The sequence below is a fragment of the Vipera ursinii genome, assembly GCF_947247035.1.
Source record: "Vipera ursinii genome assembly, contig: scaffold_153, whole genome shotgun sequence".
Taxonomy (NCBI): Eukaryota; Metazoa; Chordata; class Lepidosauria; order Squamata; family Viperidae; genus Vipera; species Vipera ursinii.
This window is the reverse complement of record NW_028148369.1, coordinates 46486-67533: the sequence shown is the minus strand read 5'-3', so window position 1 is coordinate 67533 and position 21048 is coordinate 46486. Positions and strand designations below refer to the sequence as shown.

Below are 21048 nucleotides of genomic sequence, written 5' to 3'. Positions count from 1 at the left end.
AGAATGGAGAGAAAGGAGAAAAAAGAAAGGAGAGGGCGAGAGATAGAGGAGAGAGAGAGAAAGGAGAGGGAGGCAGAGAGCGGAGAGAGAGAATGGAGAGAAAAGAGACAGAAGAGAAAGGAGAGCGAGCGACGGGAGCGAAAGGAGGGGGAGAGAGAGGAGACAAAAAGGAGAGAGAAAGGAGGAGAGAGAAAGGAGAGAGAGACAGAGGAGAGAGAATGGAGAGAAAGGAGAAAAAAGAAAGGAGAGGGCGAGACGGGAGTGAGAGAAAGGAGAGGGAGAGAGATAGAGGAGAGAGAGAAAGGAGAGGGAGAGGGAGAGAGAGAGAGAAGAGACGGGAAAGGAGAGCAAGAGACGGGAGGAAAAGGAGGAGAGAATGGAGAGAAGAGAGTGAAGAAAAGGAGAGCGAGATGGGAACGAGAGAAAGGAGAGGGAGGCAGAGGAGCGAGAGAGAGAGAAAAGAGACGGGAAAGGAGAGCAAGAGACAGGAGGAAAAGGAGAGAGGAGAGAATGGAGAGGAGAGAGTGAAGAAAAGAAGAGCGAGAGACGGGAGCGAGAGGAGAGGGAGATAGAGGAGCGAGAGAAAGGAGAGAAAAGCGAGCGAGAGACAGGAATGAGAGAAAGGAGAGGGAGAGAGAGAGAGGAGAGAGAGAGGAGAGAAAGGAGAAAGGAGAGGAAGTGTGAAAGGAGATAGAATTTATATATATATATATATATATATATATATATATATATATATATATATATATATATATATATATATATATATATAACACACAGGATATATCTTTTTATGTATAATATTAAAATAAAATAAGTTATAGGCCTCTCCCGCTTCTCGCCCTCTTCCATCCTTCCGTCCTTTCCAAAGCCACACACACTTGTGGGTCCGTCGCCGAGGCCGACAAAACCGTCGGGAAGAGGTGTGCGGAAAAACGAGAAGCGGGAGGAAAAAAAGAGAAGAATTCGGCTCAGTTCTGGGTTCACATTTTTCAAACCGAGAGGATCTGGAAACCCCCCCGCCCCAAGCCGGCGGCTCTGGAGGAGGTGTAAGATGTAGTTCGGCCTGGCTTGAAGGCCACCAGCGGGAGGTGGTCTCCTCTCGGCACAGACGGTCGTAGAGAGGCAACAACTGAGGGGGGAGGAAGGTTGCAAATTCGTGTAGGGTTGGCCGACCAGGAGCGGACATCACAACGGAGCGGACATGCGGGAGTTAACGGCGTGTTGTGTGTAAGGACAAAAGGACGACAAGTTAAGGTCCAGCTTATCTAGAAGGGAAGAGCTACTCAGGTGGCAGGCTGGAAGATCTTGGTCGTGACCTCAACTGGAGATCCCCAGGTCATCTAGACAAGGTTCAACCTTCCAGAGGACCTCTGGATTGTGGACGTTCGGGAGGGTGGGGTGGGGCAGGCTACGTCAAACCCAACCTTGTGGTTCCTCAAGCTAGAGATTGCACCCCCCTTTCACCCCCCAGTTCACCTTTCCAAAGGAGAGGTGTTCTGTGACCTATCTAGAGGAGGCTTCCCATTGACCTTGCAGATAATGCCAAGAAGAAAGGAGACTTTCTTGGAGACGGGAGGTCAAGAAGAGTAGGAAGCTCATCAACCTTGGAGATAACTCAAGAACAGGAGACTTCCTATCATCCTTGAAGATAACTCAAGAACAAGAGGAGACCCATCATCGTCCTTGAAGATTACTCAAGAATAAGAGGAAACTCTTCATCATCCTTGGAGATAATTCAAGAAGAAGAGGAGACTTCCCGTCATCCTTGGAGAGAATGTCAAGAAGAAGAGACTTCCCATTGTCCTTGAAAATAACTCAAGAACAAGAGGAGACTCATCATCATCCTCGGAGATTGCTCAAGAAGAACAGGAGACTTTCCATCATCCTTGGAGAGAACGTCAAGAAGAAGAGACTTCCCATCGTCCTTGAAGATGACTCAAGAACAAGAGGAGACCCATCACTGTCCTTGAAGATAACTCAAGAAGAGGAAACTCTTCATCATCCTTGGAGATAACTCAAGAAGAACAGGAGACTTCCCATTGTCCTTGGAGATAACATCAAGAAGAGACTTCCCATCGTCCTTGAAGATAACTCAAGAACAAGAGGAGACCCATCATCATCCTTGGAGATAGCTCAAGGAGAACAGGAGACTATCCATCATCCTTGGAGAGAACGTCAAGAAGAAGAGACTTCCCATCGTCCTTGAAGATGACTCAAGAACAAGAGGAGACCCATCACTGTCCTTGAAGATAACTCAAGAAGAGGAAACTCTTCATCATCCTTGGAGATAATGTCAAGAAGAAGAGACTTCTCACCGTCCTTGGAGATAACTCAAGAACAAGAGGAGACCTATGATTGTCCTTGAAGATAACTCAAGAAGAACAGGAGACTTCCCATCGTCCTTGGAGACACCGTCAAGAAGAAGAGACTTCCCATCGTCCTTGGAGACAACAACAAGAAGGTTTCTGATGGACCAAGGGGTTCCTGATGGGCTGAAGGCCAGGTCATGCTGCAGAAGTCTTCCACAAAGGCAGGAAGAAGGTTGGACGCCAGCCCCAAATGCCGAAGTGGACCTCTTCAACCCTTGCTCCCTCTTCCAGAGGTGTCTTTCATCCGAGGGGTTGACCTGGTCTACAAGGCTCCTCTTCCAACGGTTGAAGGTGAATCCAATTCAATCCAAGACCTTGGCTGAAGGCCAACGGAGGTTCCCCTCCACGTTCTACCACGAGGTCCCTTCGGTAAAGGTGCGCCAGGCCACAAAACGGGACGTTCCAGATGGCCCGGTCACTCTGTCAGTTTCCGTTTGGACGGCGGGATGAGGTGAGAGGGCAGCTCGCCGGGAAGCTCGTGCCCTTCCAACTTGACCTTGATGAGGTGGTTGGCCAAGGCAAACTCCTCGTCGTCCAGCATGCCGTCCTTGTCGAGGTCGGCCAGCTTCCAGATCTTTCCCAGCACGGTGTTGGGCAGCTTGGACTTCACCATCTCCCGCTTGGCGTGGGCCCCGGTGATCTTCCCGTCCACGGGTGACAAGGTGTAGAAGATCTCGTCGTACATGGGCTTGTCCCGGGCCACCACCCAGGCAGCCTCGTCGATGCCCTCGCCGGCCCCCTCGCCGTAGCCGTGCCCGAAGGGGCCCTGGAGGGTCCCGTCGAAGGCGCCGCCTTTGACCATCGGGGCGGGCCGCTGGGACTCCTCCTGGCGGACCAGGACCATCAGCTGGGCAATGTCGTTGGCCAACATGTCCTCCACGGCGTCCAGGAGCTTGGGCTTCAAGGGCTGGAACTTGCTGAAGTCTTGGCCTTGGAGCTGCTCCTGGGAAGGGATGGGAGAGACGGGAGCCGAGGTGAGGACGGGGTCAACCACCCCGAGAAGAACACGAAAACACCGGACAACTTGTCTGGAAGGTTGTTGGGGTGGAGCTAGAAGACCTCCAAGGTCCCTTCCAACGCTAGGAGGAGGAGGAGGAGAAGGAGGAGGAGACAAGGGTCTCCTGCTGGAGGAAAGGGGTGGGGCTAAGGAGACCTCCCGGGTCCCTTCCGTTAATTCTGCGATTTGGAGAAGGACAAGCCGGAGGAAGCGGAGGAAGGAGTAGGAGGAAGAGGAAAAGGAGGGGCTAGGAGGAAGGAGCAGGAGGAAGAGGAGCGAGGAGGAGGAGGAAGTGGAAGAGGAAGGAGGAGGGGGAGAAGGAAGAAGAGGAGGAGGAGGAAGAGGAAGAAGGGGAGCAGGAAGAGGAAAAGGAGGAGGGGAGGAGGGAGGGAGGAGGAGCAGCGGAAGAGGGGAGGAAAGAGCAGGAGGAAGAGGGAGAGGAGGAGGAGGAAGTGGAAGAGGAATGAGGAGGGGGAGAAGGAGGAAGAGGAGCAGGAAGAGGAGGAGGAACAGGAAGAGGAAAAGAAGGAGGGGAGGAGGAAGAGGAGGAGAGAGAGAGGGAGAAACAGGAGGAAGGGGAGCAGGGGAGGGTGAACAGGAAGAGGAGGAAGGAAAAGGAAGAGGAAAAGTAGGAGGGGAGGAGGAAGAGGAGGAGCAGGAGGAAGAAGAGGAGGAAAGGGAGGAAGAAGGAGCCGGAGGAAGAGGAGGAGGAAGGGGAGCAAGAAGAAGGTGAGCAGGAAGAGGAGGAGGAAGGAACAGGAAGAGGAAAAGGAGGAGAAGGAGGAAGAAGAGGAGAGGGAGGGAGGAGGAGGAAGAAGAGGAAGGGGAGCAGGAAGAGGAGGAGGAACAGGAAGAGGAAAAGGAGGAGGGGAGGAGGAAGAGAGGAGGAAGAGGAGAGAGAAGCAGGAGGAAGGGGAGCAGGGGAGGGTGAGCAGGAAGAGGAGGAAGGAAAAGGAAGAGGAAAAGTAGGAGGGGAGGAGGAAGAGGAAGAGCAGGAGGAAGAAGAGGAGGAAAGGGAGGAAGAAGGAGCAGGAGGAAGAGGAGGAGGAAAGGGAGGAAGGGGAAGGGGAGCAGGAAGAGGAGGAGGAAGGAACAGGAAGAGGAGAAGGAGGAGAAGGAGGAAGAAAGGAGGAGCAGGAGGAAGAAGAGGAGAGGGAGGGAGGAGGAAGGGGAGCAGGAAGAGGAGGAGGAACAGGAAGAGGAAAAGTAGGAGGGGAGGAGGAAGAGGAGGAGCAGGAGGAAGAAGAAGGAGCCGGAGGAAGAGGAGGAGGAAGGGGAGCAAGAGGAAGGTGAGCAGGAAGAGGAGGAGGAAGGAACAGGAAGAGGAAAAGGAGGAGAAGGAGGAAGAAGAGGAGAGGGAAGGAGGAGGAGGAAGAAGAGGAAGGGGAGCAGGAAGAGGAGGAACAGGAAGAGGAAAAGGAGCAGGGGAGGAGGAAGAGAGGAGGAAGAGGAGAGAGAAGCAGGAGGAAGGGGAGCAGGGGAGGGTGAGCAGGAAGAGGAGGAAGGAAAAGGAAAAGTAGGAGGGAAGAGGAAGAGCAGGAGGAAGAAGAGGAGGAAAGGGAGGAAGAAGGAGCAGGAGTTAGAGGAGGAGGAAAGGGAGGAAGGGGAAGGGGAGCAGGAAGAGGAGGAGGAAGGAACAGGAAGAGGAAAAGGAGGAGAAGGAGGAAGAGAGGAGGAGCAGGAGGAAGAAGAGGAGAGGGAGGAAGGAGGAGGAGGAGGAAGGGGAGCAGGAAGAGGAGGAACACGAAGAGGAAAAGTAGGAGGGGAGGAGGAAGAGGAGGAGCAGGAGGAAGAAGAGGAGGAAAGGGAGGAAGAAGGAGCCGGAGGAAGAGGAGGAGGAAGGGGAGCAAGAGGAAGGTGAGCAGGAAGAGGAGGAGGAAGGAACAGGAAGAGGAAAAGGAGGAGAAGGAGGAAGAAGAGGAGAGGGAGGGAGGAGGAGGAAGAAGAGGAAGGGGAGCAGGAAGAGGAGGAGGAACAGGAAGAGGAAAAGGAGCAGGGGAGGAGGAAGAGGAGAGAGAAGCAGGAGGAAGGGGAGCAGGGGAGGGTGAGCAGGAAGAGGAGGAAGGAAAAGGAAGAGGAAAAGTAGGAGGGAAGAGGAAGAGCAGGAGGAAGAAGAGGAGGAAAGGGAGGAAGAAGGAGCAGGAGGAAGAGGAGGAGGAAAGGGAGGAAGGGGAAGGGGAGCAGGAAGAGGAGGAGGAAGGAACAGGAAGAGGAAAAGGAGGAGAAGGAGGAAGAGAGGAGGAGCAGGAGGAAGAAGAGGAGAGGGAGGAAGGAGGAGGAGGAGGAAGGGGAGCAGGAAGAGGAGGAACAGGAAGAGGAAAAGTAGGTGGGGAGGAGGAAGAGGAGGAGCAGGAGGAAGAAGGAGCCGGAGGAAGAGGAGGAGGAAGGGGAGCAAGAGGAAGGTGAGCAGGAAGAGGAGGAGGAAGGAACAGGAAGAGGAAAAGGAGGAGAAGGAGGAAGAAGAGGAGAGGGAGGGAGGAGGAGGAAGAAGAGGAAGGGGAGCAGGAAGAGGAGGAAGGAACAGGAAGAGGAGAAGGAGGAGAAGGAGGAAGAAGAGGAGAGGGAGGGAGGAGGAGGAAGAAGAGGAAGGGGAGCAGGAAGAGGAGGAAGGAAAAGGAAGAGGAAAAGTAGGAGGGGAGGAGGAAGAGGAGGAGCAGGAGGAAGAAGAGGAGGAAAGGGAGGAAGAAGGAGCAGGAGGAAGAGGAGGAGGAAAGGGAGGAAGGGGAAGGGGAGCAGGAAGGAACAGGAAGAGGAAAAGGAGAAGGAGGAAGAGAGGAGGAGCAGGAGGAAGAAGAGGAGAGGGAGGAAGGAGGAGGAGGAGGAAGGGGAGCAGGAAGAGGAGGAGGAACAGGAAGAGGAAAAGTAGGAGGCGAGGAGGAAGAGGAGGAGCAGGAGGAAGAAGAGGAGGAAAGGGAGGAAGAAGGAGCAGGAGGAAGAGGAGGAGGAAGGGGAGCAAGGAGAAGGGGAGCAGGAAGAGGAGGAGGAAGGAACAGGAAGAGGAAAAGAAGAAGGAGGAAGAGGAAGAACAGGAGGAAGAGGAAGAGAAGCAAGGGGAAGGGGAGCAAGAAGAGGAGGAGGAAGGAACAGGAAGAGGAAAAGGAGAAGGAGGAAGAGAGGAGGAGGAGGAAGAAGAGGAGAGGGAGGAAGGAGGAGGAGGAAGAGGAGGAAGGGGAGCAGGAAGAGGAGGAGGAACAGGAAGAGGAAAAATATGAGGGGAGGAAGAAGGAGGAGCAGGAGGAAGAGGAAAGGGAGCAAGGGGAAGGTGAGCAGGAAAAGGAGGAAGAGGAAACGGAGTAGGAGAGGAAGAGGAGCAGGAGGAAGGGGAAGTCGGTTGCCAAGCATCTGACCTTTGATCCCGGGACCCCGGGATGCCACGACCGTCATAAATACGAGTCGGAGGCCAAGCGTCTGAACTTTTAATCATAGGTTCCCGGGACGCTGCGACCGTCGTAACTATGAAACAGTTGCCCAGCGTCTGAATTTTTGATCACGCGACGCCGGGACTCTGCGACCGTCGTAAATACGAGTCGGTTGCCGAGCGTCTGAACTTTTAATCACGTGACCCTGGGACTCTGCGACCGTCGTAAATACGAGTCGGTTGCCGAGCGTCTGAACTTTTAATCACGTGACCCTGGGACTCTGCGACCGTCGTAAATACGAGTCGGTTGCCGAGCGTCTGAATTCTGACGTCACACACACACACACACACACACACACACACACACACACACACACCCAGGGATGCTAGGACGGTTGTAAGCGCGAAAAACAGTCCTCAATCTTCCTTCGTTCAGGACCGCTGGCAACTTTGGTCGCTAAACGAACGGTCACAAGTCGAGGACCACGTGATTCTGGCCTGCTGCCAATGGGAGGTCAATGCGGGCCGGTTGCCGAGAGGCCGACGGGGGGAATTCTGGGAGTTGAAGTCCACATTTCCGTAAAACGTTTTCAAGACATTTTTTTTTCTCCCCGACAACTTACCTGCATTTTTTTCAAATTCGGAAAATCACCCGGCGAAATCTGATGTTCTCGCTCGATCCGGCTGTAAATCTCGCCCAGATTGTTCACCAATTCTTTCTTTTTGTTATCTTTTCCGAAGACCGACGGCATTTCTTTCTTCAGAGCGCTGATGATGTACGCTTGAACCTGAGAACGAAAGAGAGCAATCGTCCCTTTTTAAAAAATAAAATAAAATAAAATTCAGAAAGTAATCGGGCAAAACAATTGAGTAAAAGAAAGTAAAATAAAATAAACGATGGAATAAAATAATGTAAAATAAATAGTAAAATAATAAAATAGAACAAAAAATGAAATATAAAAGAATAAAGCAATAGAATAAAACCAGGTCAAATAAAATAAAATAAAAGAATATAAAGTCAAATTAAAAGCATAAAATCAGGTCAAAGAAAATCATAAAATCAAGTCAAATCCTAAAATCAAATAATAAATGAATATAAAGTCAAATGAAGTCAAATAAAACCAAGTCAAATAAAATCATAAAATCAGGTCAAATAATAAAATCAAGTCAAACGAAATCAGGTCAAATAAAAGCATAAAATCAGGTCAAAGAAAATCATAAAATCAAGTAATAAATGAATATAAAGTCAAATGAAGTCAAATAAAACCAAGTCAAATAAAAGCATAAAATCAGATCAAATAAAATCATAAAATCAGGTCAAATAATAAAATAAAATGATACAATAAAACAATAAAAGAAAAAAAGAAAAGAGTCAAATAATGAAATGAAATAAAATAAAAGTAAAATAAAAATTCATCATCCTCGGGACCCAACTAGGGAACATCATCAGTGCGAGGAGGAGGAGGAGGAGGAGAAAGGATTGTAGACTCCATGGGGGGCTCTGAGCTGGAGGGTTTCCTTGCAGACGTTTCATGACCCAACTAGGGAACGTCATCAGTGAAGGAAGGAAGGAAGGAAGGAAGGAAGGAAGGAAGGAAGGAAGGAAGGAAGGAAGGAAGGAAGGACTCTGAGCTGGGTGGTTTCCTTGCAGATGTTTCAGGACCCAACTAGGGAACGTCATCAGTCCTCCAGGAAGTGCTCTACTCCTTATATACTACATGGCATGGGTCCGGAATACCTCGGGGACCACCTGCTGCCGGCGTCGACTCCCCTCCGCCCCGTGCGTTCCCACAGAGAGGGCCTCCTCAGGGTGCCTCCGGTCAGGGAATGCCGGCTGGGCCTTCTCTGTGGGCGCTCCGGCTTTGTGGAATCAGCTGCCGGTTGAGCTCCGGATGGCACCGGATCTCCGCTCCTTCCGGCGCGGGTTAAAGACCCATTTATTTGAACAAGCTGGCCTGGCCTGATGGGGAGTTACTTAGGGTTTGAATATTTATATATATTTTCTATTGTTTTTACTGTGGGCAATAATTTAATTCTTTTTTTTAACTTTTGTATTTTTGTAGTTTTATGATATGCCCTGTTCACCGCCTTGGGTCCTTCGGGAGAAGGGCGGTATAAAAATTTAATAAAACCTAAACCTACCTACCTACCTACCTACCTATCTATCTATCTCTATAGATATACATGTAGATCTATCTATCTATATCTATATATCCGTATCTATCTATCCATATCTATCTATCTCTATCTCTATCTGAAACTATATCTATCTCTATCTATCTATCTATCTATCTATCTATTCATCTATATCTATCTAACTATCTCTATATCTATCTGTATCTATCTGTATCTATCTGTATCTATCTGTATCTATATATGTATCTGTATCTGTATCTATATCTATCTACCTATATCTATATATACATATAGATATATCTATCTGCAACTATATCTATCTGTATCTATCTCTATAGATATACATATCTATCTATCTATAGATATCTATATCTATCTGTAACTATATCTATCTATATCTATCTGTATCTATATCTATTATCTATCTATCTGTATGTATCTATCTGTATCTAACTATATATCTATATCTATATCTATCTATATATCTATGTCTATATCTCTATCTCTATCTATCTATCTATCTATCTATCTATCTATCTATCTATCTATCTATCTATCTAGATATCTATCTGTATCTATCTCTATTATCTATCTGTATCTATCTGCTGTATCTATATCTATCTATATCTATATCTATCTATCTATATCTATCTGTATCTATATCCATCTGCATGTATCTATCTATCTGTATCTATCTCTATCTCTATCTCTATCTGTAACTATATCTATCTATATCTATCTGTATCTATATCTCTATTATCTATCTATCTGTATGTATCTGTATCTAACTATATCTATCTATCATCTATCTATCTATCTATCTATCTATCTATCTATCTATCTATCTATCATCTATCTATCTATCTATCTATCATCTATCTATCTATCTATCTATCTATCTATCTATCTATCTATCTGTATCTATCTATCTATCTATCTGTATCTATCTATCTATCTATCTATCTATCTATCTATCTATCTATCTATCTATCTATCTATCTATCTGTCTGTCTGTATCTATCTGTATCTATATCTATCTAATCTAGGGGTCTTCAAACTTGGCCCTTTTATGACTTGTGGACTTCAACTCCCAGAATTCCTCAGCCAGCGTGCCGGGCTGAGGAAATCTGGCAGTTGAAGTCCACAAGTCGTAAAAGGGCCAAGTTTGAAGACCCCTGATCTAATCTAACTATAATCTATCTATATCTATCTATCTATATCTGTATCTATCTGTATCTATCTCTATCTCTCTATTATCTATCTGTATGTATCTATCTGAATCTGTCTCTATATTTATCTCTATCTCTATCTCTATCTATCTATCCATCCATCCATCCATCCATCCATCCATCCATCCATCCATCCATCATCCATCTTAAAAAAAAAATCCTTAGAAAAATCCCAGCATATCCCACTCGCCCACCAGCCTCCGGAGACTCACCTTGGCCAGCCGGGCCCTCTTGATGAGGTCGTTGAGCTTCCGGAGCGCCGCATTGCGAGGCAAGCTCTGGATGTCCCGGAACAGATCCTGTTCCTCGGCTTCGAAGAGTTTCCGGTTCTCCGGGATCAGCAGCGGGTGGGACCAGAAGGAGCCGATGTAGACCCGGATCACCTCGGGGGTGTTGACGATCTTGCCCAGCGACCACATCAGGGCCCCGTAGACCCTCATCAGCTGCTGGGTCTCGATCTGGTCGGCCTTGTTCAGGACCACCCTCATCTTGTCCTCGTGGTTCTTCAGGGCCTTGATGACCTCGGAGAACTCGTCCGAGATGTCCAGCTTGTGGGCGTCGAACAGCAGGATGATCCGGTCCACCCGCTCGGCGAACCACTCCAGGACGGCGGCAAAGTCGTAGCCTGTCCGAGTCGGGGGGGGGGGACGGGGACGGGGGAGGGAGAAGGAGAGTTTGGGAACTCGGGGTCGAAAGCCACCCGGAGGTCGGGAGTTGTAGTTCCGCTCTTGGGCAGCGAAAGCCGGCCGGGTGACTTTGGGGCCCATCACCAGGCGACGGGGGAGTTCTAGTCTCGACTATTAGGCAGGGGAACCCGCCAAGTTTTAACTATCTTGGTTAAACGTCGCTCGGAAATGGATTATTTACCTCGGCTAATCCGTTGTTTCTCTCCGGACAGGATTCCTGGGGTGTCGATCACACTTATGCTTTCGAGGACCGGGTTCGGCAGCTGGGCACAAACAAATCTGAGGGTGGAGGGGGGGAGAAAGGGGAAATAAATTAAGTTTTGTCCCGTTTTACGGCCTTGTCTGCCGCTCTCACTAAGTGAATCGCTACAGTTGTTCAAGTTAGTCAGGAATTCTGGGAGTTGATGTCCACCCGACTCCGAACTGCGAAGAACAGGAAACATTTCTTCGAGATGGCTGGACTTCAACTCCCAGAATTCAACTGCACGCTGGCCGGGGGGGATTCTGGGAGTTGAAGTCCACCCGTCTCAAAATGGCGGAGCATGAGAAATGTTTCCTAGTTTTCACAATTCAGAGGCGGGTGGACTTCAACTCCCAGAATTCAACTGCATGCTGTCCAGGGGGATTCTGGGAGTTGAAGTCCACCCATCTCGAAGAAATGTTTCCTATTGTTCGCAATTTGAAGCCGGGTGGACTTCAACTCCCAGAATTCAACTCCACGCTGGCTGGGGGAATTCTGGGAGTTGAGGTCCAGCCATCTTAAAACGGCTAAGACTGCTAAAAAGTCAATTCTTCTTGCACCGAATGTTGGAATCAGGAACTTTTAGGGGCCAAAGTCTGTGGCACTGTGTGTGCGTGTGCGTGTGTGTGTGTGTGAGAGAGAGAAAGAGAGAGAGAGAGAGAGAGAGAAGGAGAGAGAGAGAGAGAGAGAGAGAGATGGAAACGGAAAGAATGAGAAAGATGGAGAGATGGAGTGACGGGAAAAGATGGGCAAAGAGAATGAGAAAGAGAGAGAACAGATGGAGAGATGGAAAGAGAGAAAGACGGAGAAAGAGAATGAGACAGAGGTGGAGAGAGAGATGGAGACAAGAGAGAATGAGAAAGGTGGAAGAGAGGAATGAAAAGAGAAAGGGAGAGATAAAAAGAGATGGAGAGAAGGGGCGGAGGGAATGAGAAAGAAATGGAGAAAGAGAGGAGAAAGAGAGAAAGATGGAGAGTGAGTGAGAAAGAGATGGAGAAAGAAAGAAAAGACGGGGAGAATGAGAGAGGATGGAGAGAGAGAGAGATGGAAACAGAGAGAATGAGGAAGTTGGAGAGAAAGGGAAGAGAGAGACGGAGAGAGAGGGAATGAGAAAGTAACGGAGAGACAGAATGAGAAGGATGGAGAGAGAAGGAGAGAGAGAAAAAGAGATGGAGAGAGGGGGTGGAGGGAATGAGAAAGAAATGGAGAGAGAGAGAAAGATGGAGAGAGAAAGAAAAGATGGGGAGAATGGGAGAGATGGAGAGATATGGAAACAGAGAGAATGAGGAAGTGAAAAAGAGATGGAGAAAGAGAGGGAATGAGAAAGCAATGGAGACAGAGAGAGAAAAAGAGAAAGACGGAGAAAGAGAGAGAATGAAAGAAAGGGAAAAAGAGAGGGAATGAGAAAGCAATGGAGGCAGAGAGAGAAAAAAGAGAGAAAGACGGAGAAAGAGAGAGAATGAAAGAGATGGAGAAAGGGAGAAAAGATGGAGAGAATGAGAGAGGAGGGGAAAAAGAGAAAGGGAGAGAAAAGAGGGAGAGACCAAGACGGAGAAAGAGAGAGAAGGAGAAAGCGTGCGCGAGAGGAAGAGAGAATATTAAAATCGGATCCTCCGTGCTCTGGGGACATCCATTCTAACTTTGGCCATTAAGGGAGCCGTCGTTAAGCGAGGACTAACCGCAATGCCTGAGAAGGAACTTTTCCAAAGCGGGAAAATAGCCTGGAAAAACAAAAAAAAAAAACACCACGCAGTCCGGGGGAAAAAAAAAAAACCGGACAGGGACCGTCGGGCCCAGCCCTGCCGCCCTCCCAGTCTGCCCAGTTAAACCAGTTTGGAACTCCCAGCCCGCGCCGGCCGCCGCCGCACCTGTTCAGGAAGGCATTCCCGAAGGCGCTGAGCTTCCGAAAGGGCTTCTTGGGATCGACCACCAAGGCGTTGCCCGGAATGATGCCTTCCACCTGGCCTTGCATGACGGCAATGAAGGAGTCGGTCGTGGGTTCGGGTCCGATCCGCATCCCGGGGAAATCCTGTTCCAGGAGGTATCTGAAAGCAGGTTTCAAGCAGAACAAGCCACGATTGGGACCCTTGAAGCAGACATCCAGCCAGTAAGCCAGCGTCGGTATCGAAACAGGTGACATCCGGCCGGCAAGCCGTCCGTGGTCCCAGAAAGCAGACCTCGGGCAGACAAGCCGCGATTGGAACTCGAAAGCAGACAACCGGCAGACAAGCCACGATTGGTATCTGAAAGCCGGCCTCAAGGAAATAAAGCCATCATTGGCAGTTAAAGCAGACATCCAGCAGACAAGCCATCGTTGGGACCTGAAGCCAGCAGCATCAAGCAGACATCCTTCCATCCATCTCTCCATCCATCCATCATCTCTGCATCTCTCCATCCAGCTCTCCATCAATCTATCTCTCCATCCATCCAACTCTCCATCCATGTCTCCATCAATCTATCCACCATCCAACTCTCCACCCATCCAGCTCTCCATCATGTCTGCATCTCTCCATCAATCTATCTCTTCATCCATCCCTCTCCAACTCTCCATGTCTCCATCTATCTCTCCATCAATCTATCTCTCCACCATCCAACTCTCCATCCAATTGTCCATCCATCATCTCTGCATCTCTCCATCCAATTCTCCATCCATCCATCATCTCTCCCTCTCCATCCAATTCTCTATCCCTCCATCTCTCTCTCCACCATCTCTCCATCTCTCTCTCCATCAATCTCCATCTCTCCATTCATTGGTCCAACTCTCCACCCATCATGTCTCCATCTCTCCATCAATCTATCTCTCCATCCATCCATCCAACTCTCCATCCATCCATCATCTCTGGATCTCTCCATCCAACTCTTCACCCATCAATCTATCTCTCCATCCATCCTTCTCCATCCATCATCTCTGCATCTCTCCATCCAACTCTCCACCCATCCATCTCTCCATCCATCCAACTCTCCATCATCTCTGCATCTCTCCAATTCTCCATCCATCATCTCTCCCTCTCCAATTCTCTATCCCTCCCTCTCTCTCTCCACCATCTCTCCATCCATCCCTCTCTCCATCAATCTCCATCCCTCCAACTCTCCATCCATCATCTCTCCATCCATCCATCCAACTCTCCACCCATCATGTCTCCATCTCTCCATCAATCTATCTCTCCATCCATCCAACTCTCCATCCATCCATCATCTATGGATCTCTCCATCCAACTCTCCACCCATCAATCTCTCTCTCCATCCATCCTTCTCCATCCATCATCTCTGCATCTCTCCATCCAATTCTCCATCCCTCCCTCTATGTCTCCACCATCTCTCCACCCATCCATCTCTCCATCAATCCCTTTCCATCCATCCATCCATCCCTCCATCAATCTCCATCCCTCCAACTCTCCATCCATCATCTCTCCCTCCATCCATCTCTTTGTCCATCCATCCTCTCTCCATCGATCTTTCCATCTCTTCATCCATCCAACGGTGGGTTTCTCAGCACTGGCAACTGGACGATGGGTGGACTTCAACTCCCAGAATGCCCCAGCCAGCAAAGCTCGCTGAACGACGGCCCTCGCTCGGCGACAGCACTTTGGTGCTCCCCTGAGGCCACAAGTCGAGGACCACCAGGTATTTGCGCCGAGGCTACAAAGCAGAACGAGGCCACGTGCAGCCGAGAGACGCCGGGGGGAGAAATTGGATGCCGAGCAGATCGGAGTCGGCAGACAAACAAACCGGGTTGAGGAGGAAGAGGAGGAGGGAGAAGTGGAAAGGCCAAGCCAAGGACAAGCCAACATTGATTTCAGAGGCTTAGATTGACGGTTGTTTTTCCAGGCCGAAGAACGGCGCCAGGGCACAGCTGGAGAAGCCCCAGAGCCAGGCGGGCGTTTCCAGCTGTGCTTGGCTGGCCTTCACAAGACCCTCCGAGTCTGGATCAGGGTTTGTCAACCTTGGCAGCTGGATGACGGGCGGACTTCAACTCCCAGAATTCCCCAGCCAGCAGGTTGAGCAGCACTGAAAACTCTCATATTCTCTGTTTCTATCTATCTATCTATCTATCTATCTATCTATCTATCTATCTATCTATCTACATATTCTCTATCTATATCATCTCTTATTCTGACTAAATCTATCTGACTCTATCATGTATCGTATTCTGTCTATATCTAGTATCTCCTTTATCTATTTATCTATCATATCCTCTAATATATCTATCTCTAATTCTCTCTCTATCAATTATCTATCTATATTTCTCTGTCTATATCTATCGTATTCTCTATCTTTATCAATCACATTCTCTATCATCTTCTCTATTTGTCTATATCATCTGCCTCTATCATCTATATTATTGTTTATATCTATCATATTCTCTATCATCTATTATATCTATCATCTTATTCTTATTCTAAATCTATCATATTGTTTATATTTATCTACCTGTTTGTCTGTCTTGCTATCTACCTACTTACCTATTCTATCTATCTATCTATCTATCTATCTATCTATCTATCTATCTATCTATCTATCTATTATCTATCTATATCATCTATCTTATTCTGACTAAATCTATCTGACTCTATCATGTATTGTATTCTGTCTATATCTAGTATCTCCTTTATCTATTTATCTTATTCTCTAATATATCTATCTCTAATTCTCTGTCTATATCTATCGTATTCTCTATCTTTATCAATCACATTCTCTATCATCTATCATATTCTCTATTTGTCTATATCATCTGTCTCTATCTCTGTCTGTCTCTATCATCTATATTATTGTTTATATCTATCATATTGTCTATCATCTGTCATATTCTATATCATATCTATCATCTTATTCTTGTTCTAAATCTCATATTGTTTATATTTATCTACCTGTTTGTCTGTCTTGCTATCTACCTACTTACCTATTCTATCTATCTATCTATCTATCTATCTATCTATCTATCTATCTATCTATCTATCTATCTATCTATCTACATATTATCTATATTTCTCTGTCTATATCTATCGTAATCTATATCTTTATCAATCACATTCTCTATCATCTATCATATTCTCTATTTGTCTATATCATCTGTATCTCTCTGTCTCTATCATCTATATTGTTTATATCTATCATATTCTCTATCATCTGTCATATTCTCTATCATATCTATCATCTTATTCTTGTTGTAAATCTATCATATTGTTTATATTTATCTACCTGTTTGTCTGTCTTGCTATCTACCTACTTACCTTATCTATCTATCTATCTATCTATCTATCTATCTATCTATCTATCTATCTATATCATCTTTCACTCTATCTATATCATCTTTCACTATCTATCTATCTATCTCATCTTTCACTATCTATCTATCTATCAATCTATCTATCTATATCATCTTTCACTATCTATCTCTCTATCTATCTCATCATTCACTCTATCTATCTATCTATCTAATCTATCTATCATCTATCTATCTAATCATCTTTCACTCTATCTAGCTATATCATCTTTCGCTATCTATCTCATCTTTCACTCTATCTATCTATCTATCAATCAATCAATCTATCTATATCATCTATCTATCTATCTATCTATCTATCTATCTATCTATCTATCTATCTATCTATCTATCTATCTATCTATCCTCTCTACCTGTCTCTGTATCTCTATCATCTCTCATATTCTCTATCTCTATCAATCACATTCTCTATCTCTATCATATTCTCTGTCTATATCTATCTAATCTATCTAATTCTGTCTATATCTGTCTATCAATCTAACTGCATATATATCTCTGTCTCTATCATCTATATCTATCATCTATCATACTCTATCTAATCTATCTATATCTAATTCTCTGTTTATATTGCCTCTATCATCTACCTCGCTATCATATTCTGTCTCTCTCTCTCTCCATCATGTTCTCTGTATCCATCCATCCATCCATCCATCCATCCATCCATCCATCCATCCATCCGTTTCTCAGCCCAGTTCCTTTTCGTTTCCCTTTTCGGACAGGTCGGAAGGCAGAAGCGGCAATTCCTTTCAAGGGTCTGGTTTCGTAACCGCAACGTCTGGCTCCTCGGTGGCGGTCGTAACGCCGAGGACCCCAACGCCGAAGAGGCCTGTTTGTTTTCGCGAGCGGGCGGCGACGACACAAACCACCAAGGGCCAGCTCGGTGGACGCTTCCCGTTGCGGTTACGCCCTGGAGCAACCCAGGCAGCGTCCCACCCACCACCCACCAATACAAGAAGACTACTGTCCCCATCGATCCCAGCCAGAGGGCATTCTGGGACTTGTAGTCCCCACCACCACCACCTTCGAGGGGCCCAGCTTCGAGCCCTAACGAATGAGGGTCACTCACAATTCACAAACCAAGAAGGTTATTTTACCCATCGATCCCAGCCGGGGAGGAGGGGCGGGGCATTCTGGGACCTGTAGTCCCTACCTTAAAGGGGCCCAATCCCAGCACTGATTCTCAACCCCAACCCCACCCCCAAATACAAGAAGACTACCGTCCCCATCGATCCCAGCCGGGGGCCTTCTGGGCCGAATTCGAGCACTGAGGGCTGACTTCCACTCCGTACAAGACTACTGTCCCCATCAATCCCAGCCGAGGGCCTTCTGGGACTTGTAGTCCCATCTTCAAAGGGCCGAATTCGAACACTGAGGGCTGACTTCCACTCCATACAAGACTACTGTCCCCATCCATACCAGCCGGGGGAGGGGGGATTTTGGGACTTGTAGTCCCCCACTCCGCCCCCATCTTCAAGGACTAACAATTTGAGGCTTGCCCACGATTTCTCAACCCCCCAATACTACCATCCCCATTGATCCCAGCCCCGAGGGGGGGGATTCTGGGACTTGTAGTCCCCCCTCCCCCCCCCTCCGGTCTTCAAATCCGAAAGAAAGAAAACCAAAGGCGGCCCACGCAGGAAAGAAGAAAAAAGAAAAAAAGGGGGGGGTTGTTTCTTTCGCCCTCCCCTCCAAAGTGTGTGTTGTGTTGTTGTGTGGTGTGTGTATTGTGGTGTGTGTTGTGCCTTTGTGCTGTGTTGTGTAGTGTGTCTGTTGTGTAGCGTGTTGTGTGCGTTGTGTGTTTGTGTTGTGTAGTGTATGTAGTGTGTTGCGTGCGTGTTGTGTAGTTTTTGTGTAGTGTCTGTGTGCGTTATGTTGTGCAGTGTCTTTGTGTGTGTAGTGTTGCCGTATGTAGTGTTCTGTGTAGCGCCGTTGTGCTGCGCGCAGTGTGCTGTTGCTGTGTGTGTTGTGTCCTGTAGCGTCTCTGTGCACTATGTTGTGTAGTCTCTTTGTGTGTGTAGTGTTGCTGGATGTAGTGTCGTTGTGCTGTGTGGTGTGTGCTGTTGCCGTGTGAGTGTTGTGTAGTCTTTGTGTCGCATAATGTCTCTGTGCACTATGTTGTGTTGTGTAGTCTCTCTGTGTGTAGTGTTGCTGGATGTAGCGTCGTTGTGCTGCGTGCAGTGTGCTGTTGCTGTGTGTGTTGTGTAGCCTTTGTGTCGTGTAGCATCTCTGTGCACTATGTTGTGTAGTCTCTTTGTGTGCGTAGTGTTGCTGCATGTAGCGTCCTTGGGCTGCGTGCAGTGTGCTGTTTGCTGTGAGTGTGTTGTGTATCCTTTGTGTTGTGTAGTGTCTTTGTGTGTGTACTGTTACTGGATACAGTGCTTTGTGTAGCGTCGCTGTGCTGTGTGAGTGTTGCGTAGGGTCTTTGTGTTGTGTAGTCTCTTTGTGTGTGTAGCGTTGCTGGCTATAGCGTCGTTGTGCTGCGTGCAGTGTGCTGTTGCTGTGTGTGTTGTGTAGCCTTTGTGTCCTGTAGCGTCTCTGTGCACTATGTTGTGTAGTCTCTTTGTGTGCGTAGTGTTGCTGCATGTAGCGTCCTTGTGCTGCGTGCAGTGTGCTGTTGCTGTGAGTGTGTTGTGTAGTGTCTTTGTGTTGTGTAGTGTCTTTGTGTGTGTACTGTTACTGGATACAGTGCTTTGTGTAGCGTCGCTGTGCTGTGTGAGTGTTGCGTAGGGTCTTTGTGTTGTGTAGTCTCTTTGTGTGTGTAGCGTTGCTGGCTATAGCGTCGTTGTGCTGTGTGCAGTGTGCTGTTGCTGTGTGTGTTGTGTAGCCTTTGTGTCGTGTAGCCTCTCTGTGCACTATGTTGTGTAGTCTCTTTGTGTGCGTAGTGTTGCTGCATGTAGCGTCCTTGGGCTGCGTGCAGTGTGCTGTTGCTGTGAGTGTGTTGTGTAGCCTTTGTGTTGTGTAGCGTCTTTGTGTGTGTACTGTTACTGGATACAGTGCTTTGTGTAGCGTCGCTGTGCTGTGTGAGTGTTGCGTAGGGTCTTTGTGTTGTGTAGTCTCTTTGTGTGTGTAGCGTTGCTGGCTATAGCGTCGTTGTGCTGCGTGCAGTGTGCTGTTGCTGTGTGTGTTGTGTAGCCTTTGTGTCGTGGAGCGTCTCTGTGCACTATGTTGTGTAGTCTCTTTGTGTGCGTAGTGTTGCTGCATGTAGCGTCCTTGGGCTGCGTGCAGTGTGCTGTTGCTGTGAGTGTGTTGTGTAGTGTCTTTGTGTCGTGTAGTGTCTTTGTGTGCGTACTGTTACTGGATACAGTGCTTTGTGTAGCGTCGCTGTGCTGTGTGAGTGTTGCGTAGGGTCTTTGTGTTGTGTAGTCTCTTTGTGTGTGTAGCGTTGCTGGCTATAGCGTCGTTGTGCTGCGTGCAGTGTGCTGTTGCTGTGTGTGTTGTGTAGCCTTTGTGTCGTGTAGCGTATCTGTGCACTATGTTGTGTAGTCTCTCTGTGTGTAGTGTTGCTGCATGTAGCGTCCTTGTGCTGCGTGCAGTGTGCTGTTGCTGTGTGTTGTGTAGTGTCTTTGTGTCGGGTAGTGTCTTTGTGTGCGTACTGTTACTGGATACAGTGCTTTGTGTAGCGTCGCTGTGCTGTGTGAGTGTTGCACAGGGTCTTTGCGTGGCGCAGGGTCTCTTGTGTGTCGTGTTGCGCAGCGTGTGTGTGTGTGTGTGTGCAGTGTCTTTGGGTGTGCAGTGTTGTTGCGGGATGTAGTGTTTTGGGCAGCGTCCTGGTGCTGTGTGTGCTGTTGCTGTGTGTGTGTGTGTGTGTGTGTGTGTGTGTGTGTGCAGTGTCTTTGGGTGTGCAGTGTTGTTGCGGGATGTAGTGTTTTGTGCAGCGTCCTGGTGCTGTGTGTGCTGTTGCTGTGTGTGTGTGTGTGTGTGTGGTGCGCGTTGCGTTGTGTAGTCCTTTTGTTGCGCAGTGTCTTTCTGTGTGTAGTGTCGTCGTGCGTAGCCTGCGTGGCCCCGGCGCGGCGTCCTCACCGGATGAAGGTGGTCTTGCCGGTGGAGTACTGGCCCACCAGCAGCACCATGGGCTTGTTCTCGAAGTCGGCGTCCTCCAGGGCGGGCGAGTGGAACTCGTGGAAGCGGTAGTGCTCCTCCAGGGGCAGCAGCTTGGCCCGGTAGAGCCGCCGGAGACCCTCGGCCACCGTCCGGAAGACCTCCGGCTCCTTCGCGCCGCGCTGCTCGCCGCCCAGCCAGCTGAACATGGCGACGCCCGGAGGAGAAGCAGACGCCGCCGAGCTTTAAACGCCCCGGCCTCCCTGCCGGAAGCCCCGGAAGGAGATCCGCCCCCGGCCTTTCCGCTCCGGAAGCAGGAAATGGGACGACGACGGCCTCTCTAGGAGGAAAGGCGGGGAAAGGGTGGGTTTCCGGTCGGCTGCCGCGCTCGGGAAATGGGTGGGTTTCCGGGGAGGGAATGCCGCGCTAGGAAGGGACTCTATGGCGGCGGGGTTTTTTTTTTTGTTGTTGTTTTTCCCCCGCTGAAGTCAGAGGCCGAAGGAGACTTCTCTGTCGGGGAGGAGGGCGCGGACTTCCGCTGCGGAAGAAGAAGAAAAGAGCGGTGACGGCCTCTCTAGGAGGAGAGGGTGGGTTTCCGGTCGGCCGCCGCGCTCGGGAAACGGGTGGGTTTCCGCTGAGGGAATGCCGCGCTAGGAAGAGACTCTATGGCGGCGGGGTTGTTTTTTTCTCCCCCCTCCCCCCGACTG

At 48.6% G+C, this 21048-nt stretch overlaps 1 protein-coding gene across 3 annotated transcripts; it reads right to left on the bottom strand.

The window, feature by feature from the left end:
* Positions 1 to 775: 775 nt before the first annotated feature.
* On the bottom strand, positions 776 to 20636 carry LOC310650575 (EH domain-containing protein 3). 3 transcript variants are annotated; one of them, XM_083380146.1, is made up of 6 exons: positions 20324 to 20636; positions 12888 to 13064; positions 10960 to 11057; positions 10305 to 10717; positions 7351 to 7515; positions 776 to 3315 (listed from the first exon to the last, which is right to left on the bottom strand). In XM_083380146.1, the coding sequence occupies exons 1-6, from the start codon at positions 20548 to 20550 to the stop codon at positions 2788 to 2790; spliced, it is 1608 nt and encodes a 535-aa protein (XP_083236272.1). In that variant the 5' UTR covers positions 20551 to 20636; the 3' UTR covers positions 776 to 2787. The 3 variants fall into 3 exon arrangements, with proteins under 3 accessions (XP_083236272.1, XP_083236271.1, XP_083236270.1); XM_083380145.1 differs by lacking the exon at positions 20324 to 20636 and adding an exon at positions 13607 to 13950 and having other exon boundaries at positions 12888 to 13491; XM_083380144.1 differs by lacking the exon at positions 20324 to 20636 and having other exon boundaries at positions 12888 to 13950.
* Between the last annotated feature and the right edge of the window lie 412 nt (positions 20637 to 21048).